General features: G+C 39.1%; 1 protein-coding gene across 1 annotated transcript in view; it reads right to left on the bottom strand.

The window, feature by feature from the left end:
• Positions 1-4012: 4012 nt before the first annotated feature.
• Positions 4013-18622, bottom strand: part of GABRR3 (gamma-aminobutyric acid type A receptor subunit rho3) — a 28434-nt gene continuing 13824 nt past the window's right edge. The window contains exons 3-9 of the mRNA XM_035540548.1: positions 15551-15618; positions 13830-14053; positions 11098-11180; positions 10138-10278; positions 7197-7349; positions 5355-5551; positions 4013-4315 (exon numbers count right to left, since the gene is read on the bottom strand). Coding sequence (XP_035396441.1) covers positions 4013-4315; positions 5355-5551; positions 7197-7349; positions 10138-10278; positions 11098-11180; positions 13830-14053; positions 15551-15618 — 1169 coding nt within the window. The remainder of the gene's footprint in view (positions 4316-5354; positions 5552-7196; positions 7350-10137; positions 10279-11097; positions 11181-13829; positions 14054-15550; positions 15619-18622) is intronic.

Raw genomic sequence — 18622 nt, 5'->3', positions numbered from 1 at the left:
AAACTTGTGTTCTTGTGTACTGATCACTTGAAGAACACAAAATAGAACTACCAGCAACAGGTGAAATTTGGAAACCTCAGCAGCCTCTAAGTATGTGGCTAATATACGTGGAAAGTTGTATTGGGCACACAATAGTTCCTAGAAGGACTTCTCAAAGACAGATAACAGAGGGGATCATGTCCTAGCAGCACTCCAGAGGGAAATGTTGCCTTAAGATAACCACAGATAACAGAAATAATAGAGCATCCAAATATCACATCTACCTAACTATCACATCTAAAATAGCAGCTCAGATTCCTCCCTTTTTAGAAAATTCTTCTGCAGTCCTGTTCCTCCTTGTGGTAGAAATAACTCCTGCTTCCATGGCTCTAATTGGGTCCCTTGGAATAAATGTTACGTGTTTCCATGGGGTTCCACATTCACTAATACATCCAAACTCCTATGTGCTGAATAGAGAGAATGGCAAAACATAATACATGGAAAAAGGGGATGGAAGGGAATAAAAGACAAACACTTTTCATCGTATTCTGACCTTGCGCCTTTACCTCCTGGACCAGTTTGGTCTCCAGATGACCAGGACATTGTGGCCATTCAGTCATGAAAAATACAGACTGATCAGCATGTGGATTTGTTACAAGGAGATAAATTTTGCCTGGGCTGAAACTAAAGCTATGTACATAGGTATACGAATTACATAGGAAAATTTAAACTTCTCTCTCAAGCATTTTCTTTCATTGGACTGTCACTTTAGAAGAAAAAGAAGATATTCTCTGCTTTCTAATTCTGTCCTCTTATTAGTTCATCGTGACGTCACTCAGCATCCAGGAGACTTGCAAAATGTATTAAATTGAGATTATTTTAGTGTAAACACTAATAGTTAGGATATTCAAAGTTGTAACTTTTTCTAGCCCTCTGAAAAACAGGTCACTGGCGTGAAAGTCTGCTTACTTCTTCCACAAAAATTATAAAGCTTTGAAGAGTGAAGTAGTTTTCCAGACTTAAATTTTGCAGCTTAATCACCTACATTAACACTTCCAGGATGTTTTCTTAATCCAGATGGGTGTACCAGCAGATGCTAAAAATAGGGAGGCCACATCCTGCGCTTCAGCTGGTCAAAGGAGCAATTACAAGCTGTTATTTCTGTTTTCCAAAAATCCACAAAGTATTATCAGCATAACGGCTGGAATACCACTAGGGTGAACACTCAAACAAATATGTATTTACATAAGTTTTAGTAAACGCTGTGGGAAGTAAAACTCCCACATTTGACTGGCTGCAAAAACGGCCACAAATAACATGAGTGGGAAATACTTGTGAATACTTTTGTAAAGACTCTCATGCTGGTTTGTCTAGACAAAATTACTAAAAGTATTTACTACCATACCCTTCCGGAAGGTGACACAAACTCCAAAAGAGGGTCGTCTGAATTTTAGTCAGCTAATGCTCAGAAAGCCCTCTAAAAATAATGTATTTAAATACTGTTTTTTATTATTTTACAAGAAAGGATCTGTGAAATATAATTGATCCTGGTATCATCCCTGTCACTGCATTGAGAAGATAAAAATCATAAGCTTTGCTGAAAAAAGTTTGCAGTAAGTTTCATCATCATAAGATGCAATCCTCATCATTATCATAATAAAACTCGATATATAGTGAATTTCTCATCACTTTCCATGATGAGAACACTTTGCCAATGGTTACATTCACACTTGCAAAATAAGTAACAGTTTTCTCCATCAAAGAAAACTAAACTGCTTCCAGGTACCTGTATAGCGTGTGCTGGGAAAGTAAATGCAGGCATGAATCTCTTTTCCTATACGCTTCCATGTGTGGGTCAGTTTGCTGGCCAGCCTACACTGGACTTGGGCAGGCTAGACTGTAGAGCCCTTGCGGCTGCAGATCCTCTAAGATATTTAGAAGAGGGAATTGTTTTGGGTCAAGAAGCACTTGGGTACTTTTTCTGTCAGAGGCTGAAGATTTACTTTTGGATAAATACTTCTTATTTGGATACATACCTCTTCCCATGAGGCAGATAAAAAATTATACGTGAAAACAATGGTGTTACATTAGTTCATGCTATAAGTTTAGGGCACACACATTTGGAGCAATTAGATGGGATCTTCTCAGGCAATCTGGAACATCTGTGCAGGATGCATTCATAATAGCAGTGCAGTAACAAGGATGACATGGTAATTTCTTTTATATATTTATATTACACATCTGCTCAGCTTGAGGTCTGGTGTGCCGTTGCTGTTGCCAAAACCGTGCGTGTCCTTTGGCTTTACGTTCCCAGCATTGTCATTCCTGGTACAGTTCTCCTTTCCATGTCAGGATTTCCTGGAAGAGTATCAAAGCTGTCTTAGCTCTGATCATTTGTTTGGCAGTGACTTGACTGCCAAAGTACCCACTCACTCCATCAGATTTCAATCAGCCAGCATGCAATGTGTCGCCAGCTTTTCCAACTCTGTAACTGAGAGCTTGACAAATGCAGCTTTTTGAAACAGCATGAGACATCACCATGCTATAATCAAACAATATTGGAGTAGGAAAACCATATAAATCCAAGAGTGGTTCAGACTTCCAAATTTATTCCCATTTCCTGACCTTAAACAAGCAGTGACCAAGCATTTACCTTTTCACGTTTTCTGTTAACACAAATTATCATTTTCAACTGAATTTGTAAATGTGAACTCACTTCATTAATTGACAGACAAAACCAGGAAATTTAAGTGGAAAATGTTTCTTATTTGGGAAAGTCACAGAAGTAATCCTGATTCTTTTCTGGACCTGCGAACACTTTGTGTGTGTGTCCCTGAACATCTTTAATTCAACCTAAGGAGGCTGAATTAACCCTTCAACCTAAGGGTTCCATGCAGGACTCATCTGGGACTAGCAGGTTTCCTGTATATAGCTCTGTTTTGGCACAGCTGCTTCTTTTTATTTCCTGTGTGTCTCAGGTGTTGGTGTGGTAACTTGAGCTGTGATAGGGACAAGTGCTGCAAGCAAGCATGTACAGCATCCCCTCACTGTAACTTCCAATCTCTGAAGCCAAGAGTGGGACAAAACCCCAAGTTCATGTATATGGTATAAAATGGAAGAACCAGATTCTGCTGAAGACACAGTTTGTTTGCTTTCTTGAAAAAGTATTCTAAAATCTCTTCCTCAAAGGCTAGGTTTCTGAAAAGAGCAGTTATACAGAAAGCAGGTGATTACAGCAGGCCTACATGAGGCACAGGTGTGTGGGTGTCACATGAAGGGCACACCTTGTGCAGGTGATGCTCCATCCACCAGGGAGGTAGCTGTAAGACACTGAGTGCATTGCATCTGGGATGCTATTGCTTTGCTACCTCAGGGACTAGTGATCAAGATCTCTCCAGAATAGAGGTCCCTCCCAGTGATCCCGTGGAAAGACAAGTACAGCTGACAGGGTGAAGGGTTTTCTTGAGGCTTTCATGATGCACCATGTACAAAGCTCCATTAACTTTGCTTCCTGCTTTCCCTACTATCTGAGGACAAAGGCTCCTGAGGTGTATACAGGTTGCCTAGCAAAACAGAAATGCAGCAGGTGAAACAGGAATAGGAGCTATTTGAAGGCGATTGGTGCTGACTGAAAACTAACCTGGACAATAAGTGGAGAACAAACAGAAAGGCTGATTAAAGGGGAATGATTATAGTGCAGATAGACACTGAATAATACATACATTGACCAGGAGCTGCTATCTGTTTAGGTGTGTGATATAGGGCTCCCTTAGTGAGCAAACTGCTTCTGTGCTACTGCAGCAGCAGCATGTGCATTCGATTGCCCCAATGAAGCACCACACAGTCCAGCTGAAAAAACAGGCTCATGAGAATTTTTCATTAGCAGGTTTGCTGCTAAACAAACCTGCCTCGGTTTGACACAGAAGCCAGTTTCAGAAACTTTCAACCATTTCCTGTACTGCTGTTGCATTATTTTTAGAGCACAATGCTACTCTCATACACAAAACAACGTCTAGCTTATAATGATTTCTGTTCATATGTACAAACCCCAGTAAAAAAAGTTGAACACGATATACACAGTGGGAAATATAATCCTGGAATATGTGTCAATGACATGATTGTTCTGCAGAATAATCCTGCCCACGTTTCCTTTCAGAGATCTCTTTCTCTTGATGCGAGCTGGGCCCATGTTGGAGACGCTGGTTGCTCGTGCCCGAGTTGCATTCTCTTCACAGGGGTCAGAAAAAGCAGTCAGGTCCATGTCCACATCCGGGTCGTGGTAGCATCCATCAAAAGCCATTGCTTGCACTGCATCAATACTGTACATTCCTGATGTCTGGCAACAAAGAATAGTTATTCTGCATCTAGCAGGAGCCATTTTAGAAATTAATAATTAAATAAAACACAAAATTAAAAAAAGCTTTCTCTTCAGCACTGTTCCCGGTATTGAAAGCATAAGGAGAATGTGGTTACCTCCCAGTGTACCTACCCCAAATACTGCTACCTGTGGGGCCTGGTCCCCTGTAGAGGACATGAGCAAGTAAAGGGATATATGTGACAAAACATACTTGTCTGACTGATTATTGCCAGCTGACTTACATGTGCCCTTGCTTCTGAAACAGAAAAATCAAACTCTGCATTTCCTGTAGGTCTGTGTTGCTGGAGCTATTGGACTTCAAACATTTCCATGGTTTTTGATAGGATTATCAAATCATGTGAGCAACATATGCATCCTTTGTGTATTCTTCCCTTTGTGATATTCCAGCAAATGATTTCACATATGGGGATACTCTTGAAGAAATGTTTTTAAGTGAGTACGTCATAGAAAGCAAATGTTTACAGAAATATAAACATTTCTACTTCAGGCACACTTTTCAAAAAAATGAAAAAATGACCTTGTCATTCATCTGGTCTTGGCACAAAAAAAAAAAAAAAAAACATTAAACCCATCTGCCTATCTGAAAATGGGGGAGCAGGAGAAGGATAGGCTGTTTCACAGGGAACAGGAGGAAATATCACAGTGACTACATTTTAGTGTATATTTCAGAGAAAGGAAAAAGATGAAAACACTCCCTTGATCAATAGGCATTTGAGAAACAAAATAAAGATTACTTTCCTCTGGGCAGGGGTGGGGAGAATAATAAAAATCAGGAGATGTGCTCCTTAACCTCTGCTACAACAAAAGGAAAGGAGAGAAAGCTCAGACCTTCTCAAGAACTGAGAGATCAATACATTTCCCCCCTTCAGCCAAGAAAAAATGAGATACAAAATGGAGTCACAGAGATGGTTACAGTACTATTATCACGGTTTTGTATCAGGATTATTTTGTGGCTTCTGTGATACTCCTGAAGGCAGCAAAACACAGATCATTGTACCTTGCCCCTTTTTTTGAGTTGTTTTCTCTCTTCAATTGTGGTGAGATAGTTCACTGCAGCATATTCAATGACAGACAGGAAGACAAAAAGGAAGCTGATCCATAAATACACATCCACAGCTTTTATGTAAGACACTTGAGGCATTGAGGCACTTACTCCTGTGATGATGGTTGACATTGTCAGCACTGTAGTTATGCCTGCCAAAGAAGAAGGGGAGGTTATCATAATACAGGCCAGCTGGTTCTGATTAGCTCATCACCAGTTGCTTGGACAGCACAGCTCTGTGAGGGCAGATGATTGAGACTGCTTTTAACTTCACTGAACAGGCTCTGAAAAGTGGAGTGAACCATGAAGGACCTATCACATACAATACTGAAAACTGTCTCCACTCATTGTGCGTAGTTAGAGCTGCAGCACACCATGTTTGAGCAGTGGGGACAAAACGCTGCTGATTCAGCAGTGCAAGGAATACTTTCTCTGACAGCTTTTCTATGACTGCTAAATGGCAGTGAACATACATTATTTGTAAAACTCTTGATGCATAACTTTCTTTAGAAACCCACGCATAAATTAAAGAACATGATTAGCAAAAACATCTTGACAACATTACAAATGACCTACTGAGAATTAAAACTTGATTTTTCAATATGAAGTTAAATTTCTTACAAATAAAATAGATTGGTAGATGCATTAATAAAACTAGGTATCATAATTTGGTTTTAGACTAATATATTTATATCTCATGTATTAATAGTTTTAGACTCTGCCAGCAGAAAGGCAGATTAATATAGCTATAGATAAACATTAAGGGCTGCCTCAGTAGATGCAAGTTTGTTTCTTAAACAAAGATTCTCGAAGTTTTCACTTGTCTAAGAAATACAGCAACATACAGTCAGCTTCTGGGACCAGTATCAGTGAGAAGAAAGAGCAGGAGCTTCATCACTAACTCTTAAACTGACAGTTTTAGGACTCAGATATATTAGGGATACATTAGATATCTTAATATATTACCATCAGATTTTCACAGAGATGCTAATCTTTGGAAAAAAAAAAAAAAAAAGACTGTACCTAGTCCAAGTCCATTAGTGTTAAATTACCAACAAAAGGTAGCCTTGAAGTGGTATCAACTGATTCATCACTGAGAAAACAATGATGTTATAGAAAAAAACAAAAACTGTTATTAATCTTTTAATCCCAAAAGGTGGTGTTCAGAATTAAAACCACAAGAGCAGAAAGACACCCAGCTTGCTCTTTGCCTTCCACATAGCCTGTGTCCCTTGCACAGTTAAGGCACTGAAGCAAACATTTTCAAAGTACCTGACAAAGAAAGGCTTTGCTACCTTGGACAAGTCAGAAAAGTGGCTCCAGGTTTGTAGGAAGATACCAACTGTTTCTAGAGAGAAAGCTGAGCTACAAAGATTTTAGATAGATTTTGCTGTGCCTATGAAGTATCTCTCATGAGCTATGGATCTGGGAAGGGATTTGACTACCTGTTACTTCCCTGGGAAGAGGCGAGGAAAAAAAAAAAAAAAAGAAGAAGAAGAAAGAAAAAGAAATGAACTAAAATTCGACCTAGGGAAATCTGCAGAAAGAATTTTCTCTTTCCTTCTGCGGCGTGTGAGCTGCTAGTACAGCAAAATCAGCCCGAAGAAACATCCCATTTCCAAACACAGAGGTTGACTAAAGGAGTTTGTGTTACTGACAACAGTGGCAATAATAAAGTTGTTCAGGCAACGACCTGATATATTTGCTCATGTCTTGCGTAAATTAGGAGCTAAGGTAACTTCCAAAGCTCTCTCCTATCCATTCTATGTATCCCAAAAGAATACAGTGAAGGTTTACCTAGTGATACCCTGGCAGGAACGGCTCTTCTGTCAATCCAGAATGAAACCCAAGACAACATCACCATCAGCATGGCTGGGAAATAGGATTGAAGCACAAAAAAGAAAATATGTCTCCGGAGTGCAAAATTTATGAAAAGTCGATTGTACCAGCCTATTGAGAAAAAGGAGAGGAAGAAGATGGGGGAGAAAAGAAGAGAACTATGTTATTTGTAACCTCTGTTCACCAGTCCTCTCCTCCAGTGTTTCCACATCAGTAACGGTAAATACCTAAGAGATACTGCTATCACCCTGCTTTCATATAGTGCTTTATAGACTGCCCATCCATACCTCATTAATACACAGCTGCCTCGGCAGTGAAGCATCACAACTATTGCATAATTTTAAGGTTAGGAAACTGAAAAAAAGTAAGTAGATTTCAAGTGAAACTGCTGGGAGGATACAGATAAGATATAATAGTCCAGTTCAGCTAGCCCAGTGAAGCAGATAGCCTTCCTCCCCTCAAAAGCAGCCTGCCTTCTCTCATGCTGCAAACACCCAGGCACCAAGCCTCACTTTTCCTATGGTCAGACCGTTTGCCTGCCCAGCATTGACTTTAGAGGTAAGGGTGCCATCTAGTGACTTTTGGGGCAGGCTCTGGATATGCAGCAAAGCACGTGTGCTACACCTTGTGCAAGGAAAACAGTTTACAGCGAGGTGAAAAGAAGGCAAAATAGCTGTCTGTGCAGAATCTGCTTTTTCTATACAACTGCAGACAGGAATAAGCCTGTGTCTGAACAGTCATGCCATCACAAAGAGACACTTTATAAAAAGGACTATCTCAGCAGTGACCCCGTTTAATATTACACATGCTCTAAGTGATTTCAGCCATGCCGAAGGGTTTTGTCTTTAGAAATGATTGTTGACAGTGACATTGTTGCTCCTTTGGAGGCCAGGGAACTCCAAAAGCCTAAACGCCGTACATGTGTAGTTCACTGAGATTCACAGGAAAAGCTATGCACAACCTAAAATGCAGAAGTCTGCTCTGTGAGCAGCATTTTTTGTCCATTTTTTTCATCTGAGACTCTTCAGGAGGAGATGGCTGCCCCTAGAGTTATGCTGATAGCTCCCTACTGTTCCTTTGGTGGGGAAGAGATGTTACATGTAACCACTTAATTCCAACAAGAAGCAAAACAAAAGAAGAGGAGAAAGTGTAAGCTCCTGTCTGACACAGGGCCTCAAAGCCAAAGAAAAGTGTATGCCTACAAACATCGGTGATCTAGTTAACAGATAAGGTACATGCATTTATTCTGAGGTACCTCCCAGTGGTCACCGGTGACTTAAAAAAGCCTACTCTACCATCTTTACCCTGCTGCATTAGCTTGTTTTCAAAACATCTGCACGTTACTGTTAAGCAGTTACTTTTTGCAAAATCAAAGGTGCTGTGAAGGTGCTGTGAAGGTGCTGCAAAGGTACAGAGGTTGTATGAGGTTGCACTGTTGTGCACAAGGCCGTATTTGCTTGCATTAGTGTTTTTTGATGAGAATAGCACGGGTAAAGAAGCCACCTGGGTTCCCAGAATGCAGTTTCAACACAGTGATAGCAATTTGGTGGAAACCATCCCAGTCTCCTTCTTGCAACAAGGACAAGTTTGACGTAGCTCTCTGCAAGGCAGTGTTACGACAGCAAGGTATCACCCTTTCTCTTCTCACATGACAGTGGCTCTTGAAAGCTGGAGCTCTGTTCTTAGCTCAGACACAGGCAAGAGATAAGGCTGAAGAAACTGATCAAGCTGTGAATTCCTCACTGCTTAGGCTGCAGTATCATTTAAACTGGAATTTCTGCATTAAATATCAGCCATTAAAATGAGAGCCCTGCAAACTTGAATCCCTCTTACTCTTTTTTAAAGAAAATGAAGATATTCTGTATCTAAAATAAAGTAAATAAATCTATTTGCAGCTTTCCTATATGTCTTCAAGGTTTTTGTTTTGTTTTGTTTTGTTTTCCAAGTTGTTATGCATTTCATCCCGCTGTATGGAATCTTTTCCATTTCTATTTCATTAATCTGCCTGTGTATAAAAGGGGAATATTCCCATTGAAATGAACTGTCTCAAACTAGAAAGTACAGTAGCAAGCATTCTATTTGATCTGGTTAAGAAAAGTATGTTTAGACTACTTACATAGAGACATAATGCAAAATTTAGTTGCATGCACAAATAAAGAGAAAATAAAAACCACTTTGCATGAAATCAAACCCATAATAAACTCCTAGGGCCTTGTGTAGTTTGCCAAAAGGTGTAGTTCAAGATGTATAGTGAGGAATAAAAACCTGTCTGGCACAGATATCTGCATGTAAACAATGTAGAACAGACATACAGGGATTATTATTTATTTTTTTCTGCAACTTTATGTATAAACATGGAACATTAAGCAAACCATGAATTAGACCTTAATAGCTTATAAACACTCTCATGAAGAATTTTTAAAGTCAGTATAATTTTAATGACACTTTCCAGCTCCCCAAAATGAGATTTTAGACAATAAAATACATTGAGTGTTCCTTCTGTTTGCTTTCTAGTACTTGACCCTTTTGGGTTTGTATTTTCAATATTTTTTCTATATAACCAGGACCCAAATATTCCTGTAAACCTGATACTCCAGAGACTTTCAGAAGAGGCCCACAATTTTGCAAGAGCTCACAACAGCATATATTTAGTTGTTCTGCATTTCTTTAAGGTTCTTTTTGTCAGGTTACAAGTATTATCATGGCCTCTTCTAATATGGAGCAAGTCTTACACTGGTAATGTAAAGAGAACTTAAGGCTGAGGTTAACAGACCAGTGTGATTGACAGACCTCTCAGAGGTCTGTTATTGCTAATTAATTAGCAATTAATTTGAAGGTGAAAGACAGTCTGCCTGGATATGTCCCATGCTTCTCTTCTAATGACAGGGGCTTACTATACCAGTACTGCTGTAAAATGCAAGTCCACTGGAAGCACTGAATTCTTCAATGAAAAACTGGGAGAGGGAGATGTGTTCATCTGTGCTCAGGGACTGATTTCCATGTTTCCAGTATAACATCAGATCATCTTCATTATATGCATCTGTGAGAAAGTAAAAACTAAATCACCTTCTCTGCTGGAATAAAGCTTCTGTTTTCTTTTCTTAGCAATAGAATAATAGTCACAACAATTTGGAAAACCCCAAGGAAACCTATTTTTTTCAATATCAATTTGCCAGTTAGTTGACATAGAAAAATTGCAAAAAACACATTGCACCTTTTTTCAGGTGGAGTCTTGTGCCATGTCAGCCATGTACCTGACAGAGGGGGAGCACAGGCATGCTCAGGGTCCCAAGGCAAACAGGGGTACAGCTCAGGAGCTGCTGTGCTGAGCAGATTGCCCGAGCACTGGCAGTATGTTCCCTTTTGTGGAGTCTGAACAACCAGCCAGCATCCCAGTTTTGCTCTTAATCCAAACAAAATAAATTCTGAGGTATCAAAGTTCTCTGCAAGAGACAATTACCTTTACTACAGACCACGGAGTCAGGGCTGAGAAAACAGACATTTCACTGTAACACAAGCATTCCTTTTCATTTTTCTATGAGGTCAAATCTTGACATTTTATTTTACTTTTAACTTGCATTTTTCCTCAGACAAAGCATGATTTTTGACAAGGAAAAGATTTTGGATTGAGACCTTGGAACATCAACCCAGTTAAAACAAAGTGGGGCACATGGTTGTTTTTCTGTCTTCCCAAAGCGTACTGAGTTACAGAAATATCCCAAACTGGATACAAAGCAGTTTAATATGTACAGGTCAAAGAGTTCATGGCCCACACCAAAATAGGTGAAAAAGGTATTATGAAGAAGATGAAGTGCTGGTAATAATGCACATGTGAGGAGCAGTCATGAATTAAACTTACAGCTTTCCAGTTCCAACGAACAGTTCTGAGTGTCCAGAGGAAACCTACTGAAATCCATGAAACACATAGCAGAAACTGTTATTCTGCAGGAAGGAACAGAAAACCAGAAAGTAAATGAAAAATTTCACACTTTCTCTGGGCTGTGCAGACATCTGATTGAAATCCCCGACCAACCTGCTGGTTAGAATCCAAATGAATGACTTTTTCTGCTGTTATGGACACTTCTAAAATTGCCTCAAGGTAGTGATAGAAAACTAAGCCAGTGAAAGAACACATTTTTAAACATAAATAGTCTTTCTTATTAAGTACATTACAGTCAATTTATAAACTTTTTACTGGCCTGATCCTTGATTAGCCTTTCACACATTTTGCTTTGAATGGTTACACTTGCCAAGATTAAAAAACGGAGTTCACATTTCTTGACTGAGTTTCTCATAGACTGAAGTAGGTAATACTAAAGATTAGAGTAAATATTATTCCAAGTGCTGTATTCCCTGTCAGCCTGGCTATAGTATTTAATTGCATAAAAAGATAAGCTGCAATTTCTGAAAGCCTATTCTTCTCTTCAACAACATACAAATGCCTAATACCCTAAAAAGCTTAAGGAAACCTAGACAATGAATTTCACTTGCTTTTTCACTAATATTTAGAAGGCAAATGACCCCTAGCATTTTAACCGAATAACACAATAAACAAACAAACAGGAAGGCTAGAAGCAGCAATTTAAATGTAGTAAAAACTTCCAAATTTTCCTTTCTTGTCAAAGCTTGTATATCATTTGATGTTTTACTTTGGTATTTCATTTTTCCCCAAATTGAATCCTACAGGAACTTTACTGATACTGGATTCAATGGATATATAAGTGATCTTTGGAAACTTGTGATCAGCAATCACATTGTAGCTAAGCTTTTACAAATGTAAGATTTTACAGGGTTGAAATCAGATGGTAAGAGTGATACATCTTTAAAATGATGCATAAGACCTCCAGCTATGGATGTTATTTCTATCTTTTAACTATTGACTACAGGATCAGGGGAACAGCAAGAAAATGTGGAAAAAAAATAGACTATTTTAGCACCAAATCTGGATTTTTATTCCATTTTGCTTCAGTAAAGTCCTGGATGCTGGGTACTGAAGAAAAACTGTGGAATATTCAGATTTCTTGCACATAAGGATTTGGAATATAATCTACCCATCGCATGTAAATCTGGCAATACAAAAAGAGGGTTTAATGAGCATCCGATTCTTTAGGAACATATAGATTAACAGCACTCAGGCTAGAAACACGCTGTATGACCTTAATCATTTCAAAACCTTGGTTCACCAGCCCTTAGGTCACCCCCTTCCCTTCCTCTTAGTTTGTTAAGACATGACAGAGAAAGGAAGGAAGAGGACAGGACCTGCTCTTCATGCTTATGCACAGGATAAAATCCAGAGGTTTAGCAGGAACTTTGGGGTTTTGCTCTTCACTGGCATAGGAAGGTGAGACTGCATGAAGGATCACCTGTCAGAGAAAGGAGTCACCCAGTACCCACCAACAGATAATGCAGGGCTAGGGAAAGGTAACTCTGGGAGCAGAGAGAAGAGGACAAGAGGTAAAAGTAGGGCACTAGCTTGCAAATGGGATGTAGGACGCAGGGCAGGGTCTCCCATCTCAGGAGTCATACCTCTCATATTGAGAGCTACTGCTGTAAGCTTTGGTGTATTTCCTCTGATCCCTCTCTCTTGTGAAACACAGAAGTGAATATAACAATAAAATGCATAGTTTACCTCATGGTTTTTTGCTGGTCAGTGTGATTCTTGAACATAAAAGCCTAACACTATTTTAGGGTGGTGTACAGCAGTTGCTGTGAGGCTTTCTGCATGCCGTATGAGAAGGTAGTTGAATTCATTTACATGTTAGAACAATTATTACATGACCAAAAACTCAAGTGCTTGCATAAATCTTCCAGCTCTCCAGATTAGATGAAATATCACATCTGTGCACAGGGCTAATTAGTAAGAAATTGGAGAATGCACAGGCTCCAGGGCCTCTGCCCAAGGGGGAAAATTCTTCCATTAAAACTGTTTCTGCCGCATCATCCAAATCTGCTTGATAAAGAAAAGCAATACTGTATAGGTAGAAGGGAGGCATGTTTAATGACATTGCTTTTCCAGTTCTGGAACTGCTGTTTTGCTTTCCAGTTCTTTGTAGTCACACAGTGTGCCTGTTAAACACTGCTGGCATCAGCACTGATGATCTGCAGCTCTCTGTGCCTACTTGCAGCTCTGATTTATATCAGCGCTATGTTTACAGGTATCCCAGGGTGAAAACAGCCGAGACAATTTTAAAAGACTCAGGGGAAAAAAAAAGATCTGTACTAATAACTTAGGGCTTTACTGCACTCAACAGTAAAACTACTGCAATATTGCTAAAACCACTGGCAATGGACTAACACTTGAAAAACTTCAGTGGTATTCACAACAGATGGAAAAAGTGCCATCATCCTGTGATGGGGAACAATATGTGAATGACAGATGTTATCTTTATGTTATCGATCCTAAATTTATTTTCCCACTGGTACACTGCAAATTTCCAGTTGTCAGTTGTTCCCAGTATCTGACACCAGAGGATTAATGCCAGTTCAGCATCAGAATCCTAACTTCAAGTATTTCCAGTAGTTTCTCATTATACAGACTATTGCTCCACAATTGCATCATGTATTTCCTTACAAAAATGGTATTGTTCTTACCGTAGACTGAAGAGTACGTTGCCATCAGGGTATACTCGGAGCATGACATTTTCCACAGTTGTATCATGGATGAAAGATCTTTTGGAGTGTACAAAAAACACATCAGGTACCCAGATCTTTTTTATCAGTCTTCCATCAAAAGTCATGCTTTTGTTTTTGGTACTACGAAATGAAAGTCTCTCATCCTTCCAGTAATGTCTGAGATACAAAGTCATTGTGAAGTCCTTTGTTTAATTAAAAATAAAAGAAAACAATACATGTTTTATTCATGCACAATAGAAAACAGTACAAAGTAATCAACTCATGTAAAGGATCAGTTTCTGCTATAAACATCATGTGGAGGATCCTCAATGAGAGCAATCAAATGCCACTCAATGAGATTAAGATCGGAGCTATCTCTGAGATACCTGCTGTTTGCCTGGTCCCTGGTGTCTGAGTCTGGGGTTTGTTCATATGTGATTTATACTCAGATAAAACTCTTACAGAGCTCAGGGGTCTGCTGGATTGGATCATCAACAAAGTGAAAAAGAAACTCTACAGCCAACCTAAGGTGAATGGAGAGGGTTTTCCTGTGGAAATTTTCACAAGTTATTCCCACAACAGACTACAGATCCTTTACAATTCCTTTATAGTTCCTTTAGGTCAGTTTGTAAAATCCATTCATCTGTACATTTTGTACAAAGATCAGTCAGGATTTTTAGAGTAGTAAATTTTATGAATGAAATGAATCTTATAGAAACACTATGGTGAATTTCATAAGAGTAAACAATTAAATTCTACAAGAATTACAATCTTTTTAATATGAAATATTGTTATAAATATCTTACGTAGAATAAGATGGCTATATAATGTGGCATATAACAAATACAGTTGTGGAAAGAGATGGAGAGGAAGCTGGAAATCCATTCTGAGCTTCTGCACAGAATATCTGCTCTGGGCTCACCTAACTAGCTTTTGCATTACTCATCTTGTTAGAACAAATACTTCTGAAAATAATCTCCTTTAACATGATTTTATGCCTGTGTGAAACCCACTGATTTGGATAGGTTTGCACAGCAATGCAGGAGTTCGTACTGACAGAACCCACAGCAAGGTCAACACTCATGGTGAGCTACACTTGGTGTGAATGGATACCACAAATGAGATCTCTTTGCCAAGTTAATGTGCCCTGCTATTCTAGGACTGAGCAACTTGGCACCAATGTCTGAGTGGCACTATTAGTGACAATTTTGTCTAAGGAATGAGCAGCCTGCATTCCACTGCTACATGTCCTTGATTGTAGTGAGGGTGTCTCCTTCCTAAGACCATTCATGGAGCTGATTTTTGTATTTCCATTTGTTATGACCACAGCTCCATCATGTCAGAAATGATGAGGAATATTCAGACCTGCATAAAGAAAGGAAACAAAAGACATTAAACCTCATATTCAAAAGTGTAGAGCACTAAGAGCTTACATGGAAGCCCATGGGACTTACTGAATGGTTGACATTTTCAAATCGGAGTGCTCTCCACTCTGTTCTGTTCCTCTGGCTCGGGGAGAAATTCAGCGTGTGCTCGTACATAACACTAATTTAAATGAAGATGACTTGCATGCTTTCAGGCAAGGCTGTGCTAAGTGTTGGCTTTCTTTAACTGTATTGTTCTGTATCATCCATCTGCATGTTTCTGGGACCTTGAGTTTTGGCTGAAATTCTTTATTTCAGTTTTACTAACCAACTTACCATGTCAACTTCAGATATGCTGTCAATGCTTTCTACCTGCACATCAATGCCCACAGGTATTGGCGACCCTTCAAAGCAACAGAATGAAAGAGCGATGAACATAAATTTGTATTTTTAAAAGGAAGACTGTATATTAACAAATGCAGAGTACACTCCATACCATCATTTGCTATGGTCTGTCCACCATAGTACACTGAATGAGAAAGTCCATGGCAATACAGTAAAACCCAGTGCTAAAGAGTTGTAGAAATAAATACAAAATCTTAAGTGACCTCTGAAGCCAGACTAGTTGTTGGTGGCATTGCAGTTTAGATAGCAGTGGCAGCTTCCTTGCAGTACCAAAGCCAATTAACTGCTTGGTGTACTATTTAGAACTGTTGTAGGGAGAAGCTGTCGTAGGGAGAAACTTATCACTCCCAACTCTTATTAAAAAAATATTATGCTTCCTAATTATCTTTAGTTGCTTAACTATTTAAATTTTAGCATACAAATTTGTGAAAATTGATTTCTTTCTGACTACCTTATAAGGGAAAAGCTGTACGCACACTAAGTATGTGCAGTGATGGAGTGTTGTGTGTGCAATGTATAATAATTTATAAATATAATAAGTAAGAATTTATTTTCAAGTACAATACACACCAAATGGCACTTGGTGGATCTTTTTAAATACTATCCCACTATTTCATGCCACTGAAAAAGGCTGTAAATTTATGACATAATGTGATCTGAATGAACATACAAAACCATATTTGCATTTTTGTTATAAAGTGATAAGAATCAATTAGAATTACAGCAAAATATAAAATTATTTATAGTCTCTTCAGTACACAATATCTAGAATTAAAAACCTAGGTCTATACTGCTTATGTACCTGTGTAATTTTCAGCAAGCAGGTCATTCCACTTAAGTAATTGACTAAACATTTCCTTACAGAAGAGGGAGAGGACAGAGATTTGTGCATACACACGCACTGAAGAATATTCTCCATTTGGAATTAAAATCATAACTATTGTACTTGGAATTCCAATTACATTTGTAAAAAAAATAGGCATTTAAAATACTTTAAGAGTAAACTTTTAAAATAATGCAGTATAAAACGTGGGTACAAAGAATTCTGAACAGCAGGAGATAGCATTCTTTAACTCATCTTTTTCTCTTTCTTGTGCTTTCCTTACATTAGAGTAAAATAGTCCAGAAATATCAGTCTCCTGATAACCAGCCACAAAATACTGTGTCTCTTTTTGGAATTATCCTTTAAATAGCAGCCCTCGAGGATTACACAGCTGCCTCCAGTTCTTACCACTGGAGATCTTGAACTATTTTAAAGGTATTTTAAAATCTGGCTCTGTAATCTCTAGATTTGACTTGTATGTTTTAATGGAGGTTTTGACCCTGCATAGAACAGATGAGGATGTGCACAGAAGAACAAGGTAAACCACGACCAGAGTTAGCAGGGGATACAAAAGCATGTCTCTGCACTCACAAGAGCTGTGCTGCATGGCTCAGAAATCACCTCTGCCACTGAGAGGAATGTGTGGCTCAGTCCATCGGCCAGAGGATCAAAGCTCAAAACAAAATTCAGTCAATTAGTGTGTTAGTAAAACTCTAAACAGTACTTGGGAAAATACTGTTTCTTTTGGAGACTAAAGGCAGCAGGAGACATCTACCTGAGAGGCCGATGTACAAGAGTATCAACATCTATATCCGACCAGGCTCCTTCACACAAACTGATAAAAATATTTCACGCCTCTCCTAAACCAGGTTTGACCACTTCTCATCTTTATTTTGCCCATGCAGTGCCAACCACACTACATAAATAGTTTACTTATGCTAAACACTGACTTGTACTGAGTATGGCTACAAAAATGCCAGCTTGTAGTCGGAGTGGTCATCCTTTCAGTATTCCACTGAGATCTAAACCATGGTGGAAGCTAAAGACAGGTTTAGTCTAAGTGGAAGTTATAGCAGGATTTATACATGATGTGAACATCATTCACAAGTGGTGTTTGCACATCATTTGAATGCAAACACTGCGGAAAGTTGAGGTGTTGTTTTTCAAGCTCCTCATTTGCATGGTGAAATAGGATAAGCCCACATTGCAGAGCTGATACCTGAGTTAGCTGTGGGCCAGCTGGGGTATGTCAGGGAGCAGGCTGGCTGTAGAAGCACAGTGCTCCAGCCTAGGAGCATAGTCGCTACAAAGCTGACTAGTATGCCAACAGCTTAAAATATGGCCTCATTGTTCTTGGGTCCCTTTAAACTCCATTCATTGTAACAGGTACTTCCTGGAGTTCTAATCTGGATGTAGCTTGAGCGTTAGAAATGCCAGTTGTTTACCAGGGAAGCTTGGAGGGACTGACAGGCAGAGGAACTGCATATTATCTAAGCCTACTCACCAATAAGCTTCAACTTCTTGATATTGTAGGTGTCTCCAAACTCTTACCCTAGCACTGTGGCAGCTGCAAGTGGCAGGACATACTGGAAGTGCTCATATCTGAGCATACATTTGATCTTAACAGGTATTACTAAAATATGGGGTTGATATGCATGACTGGAATGTTTTTATCAGTGGGTTTAGTCCTATTTGAGTAGAATTACATTGGTGAAGGGGGAGGAGAGGGGAGCTGCTCTCCACGTTAAAAAAAAATAATAATAATAAAGGCTTTTACCAGTTTCTGAGTCAAGTACAAGTCTAAAGCAAATAAAGTTAACTGTCTTCCTTCAGCATTCTTCAAGCAGGCAGGGAAGGACCCGCAAATCATACCACAGAACAGGATGACTGGCTTTCTAAGTGAACACATACCATGCGTAGCAGGGAAAAGTATTTTTCTGAATGACAGATCTTCAAAGTGTGGTAGTCCTAACGCTTTCTTGGGCTTTGCAAAAACTGTAGACAATTTCCTGGCCCAAACAATCGCTACTCAAATGTGGACACCATTTCAGTCAATAATTCACCTCATCTGGGCAGATATAAAGAAACTGGTCTTAGAACTAGAAACTAGTAGCTGCTTAAGTACAGATGATTATGTTGGTTACACTTGCACAAGCTGAAGTGCCTGTTACACATAAATA

Source organism: Cygnus atratus, chromosome 1, assembly GCF_013377495.2.
Source record: "Cygnus atratus isolate AKBS03 ecotype Queensland, Australia chromosome 1, CAtr_DNAZoo_HiC_assembly, whole genome shotgun sequence".
Taxonomy (NCBI): Eukaryota; Metazoa; Chordata; class Aves; order Anseriformes; family Anatidae; genus Cygnus; species Cygnus atratus.
This window is presented reverse-complemented; position numbering and strand designations above follow the sequence as displayed.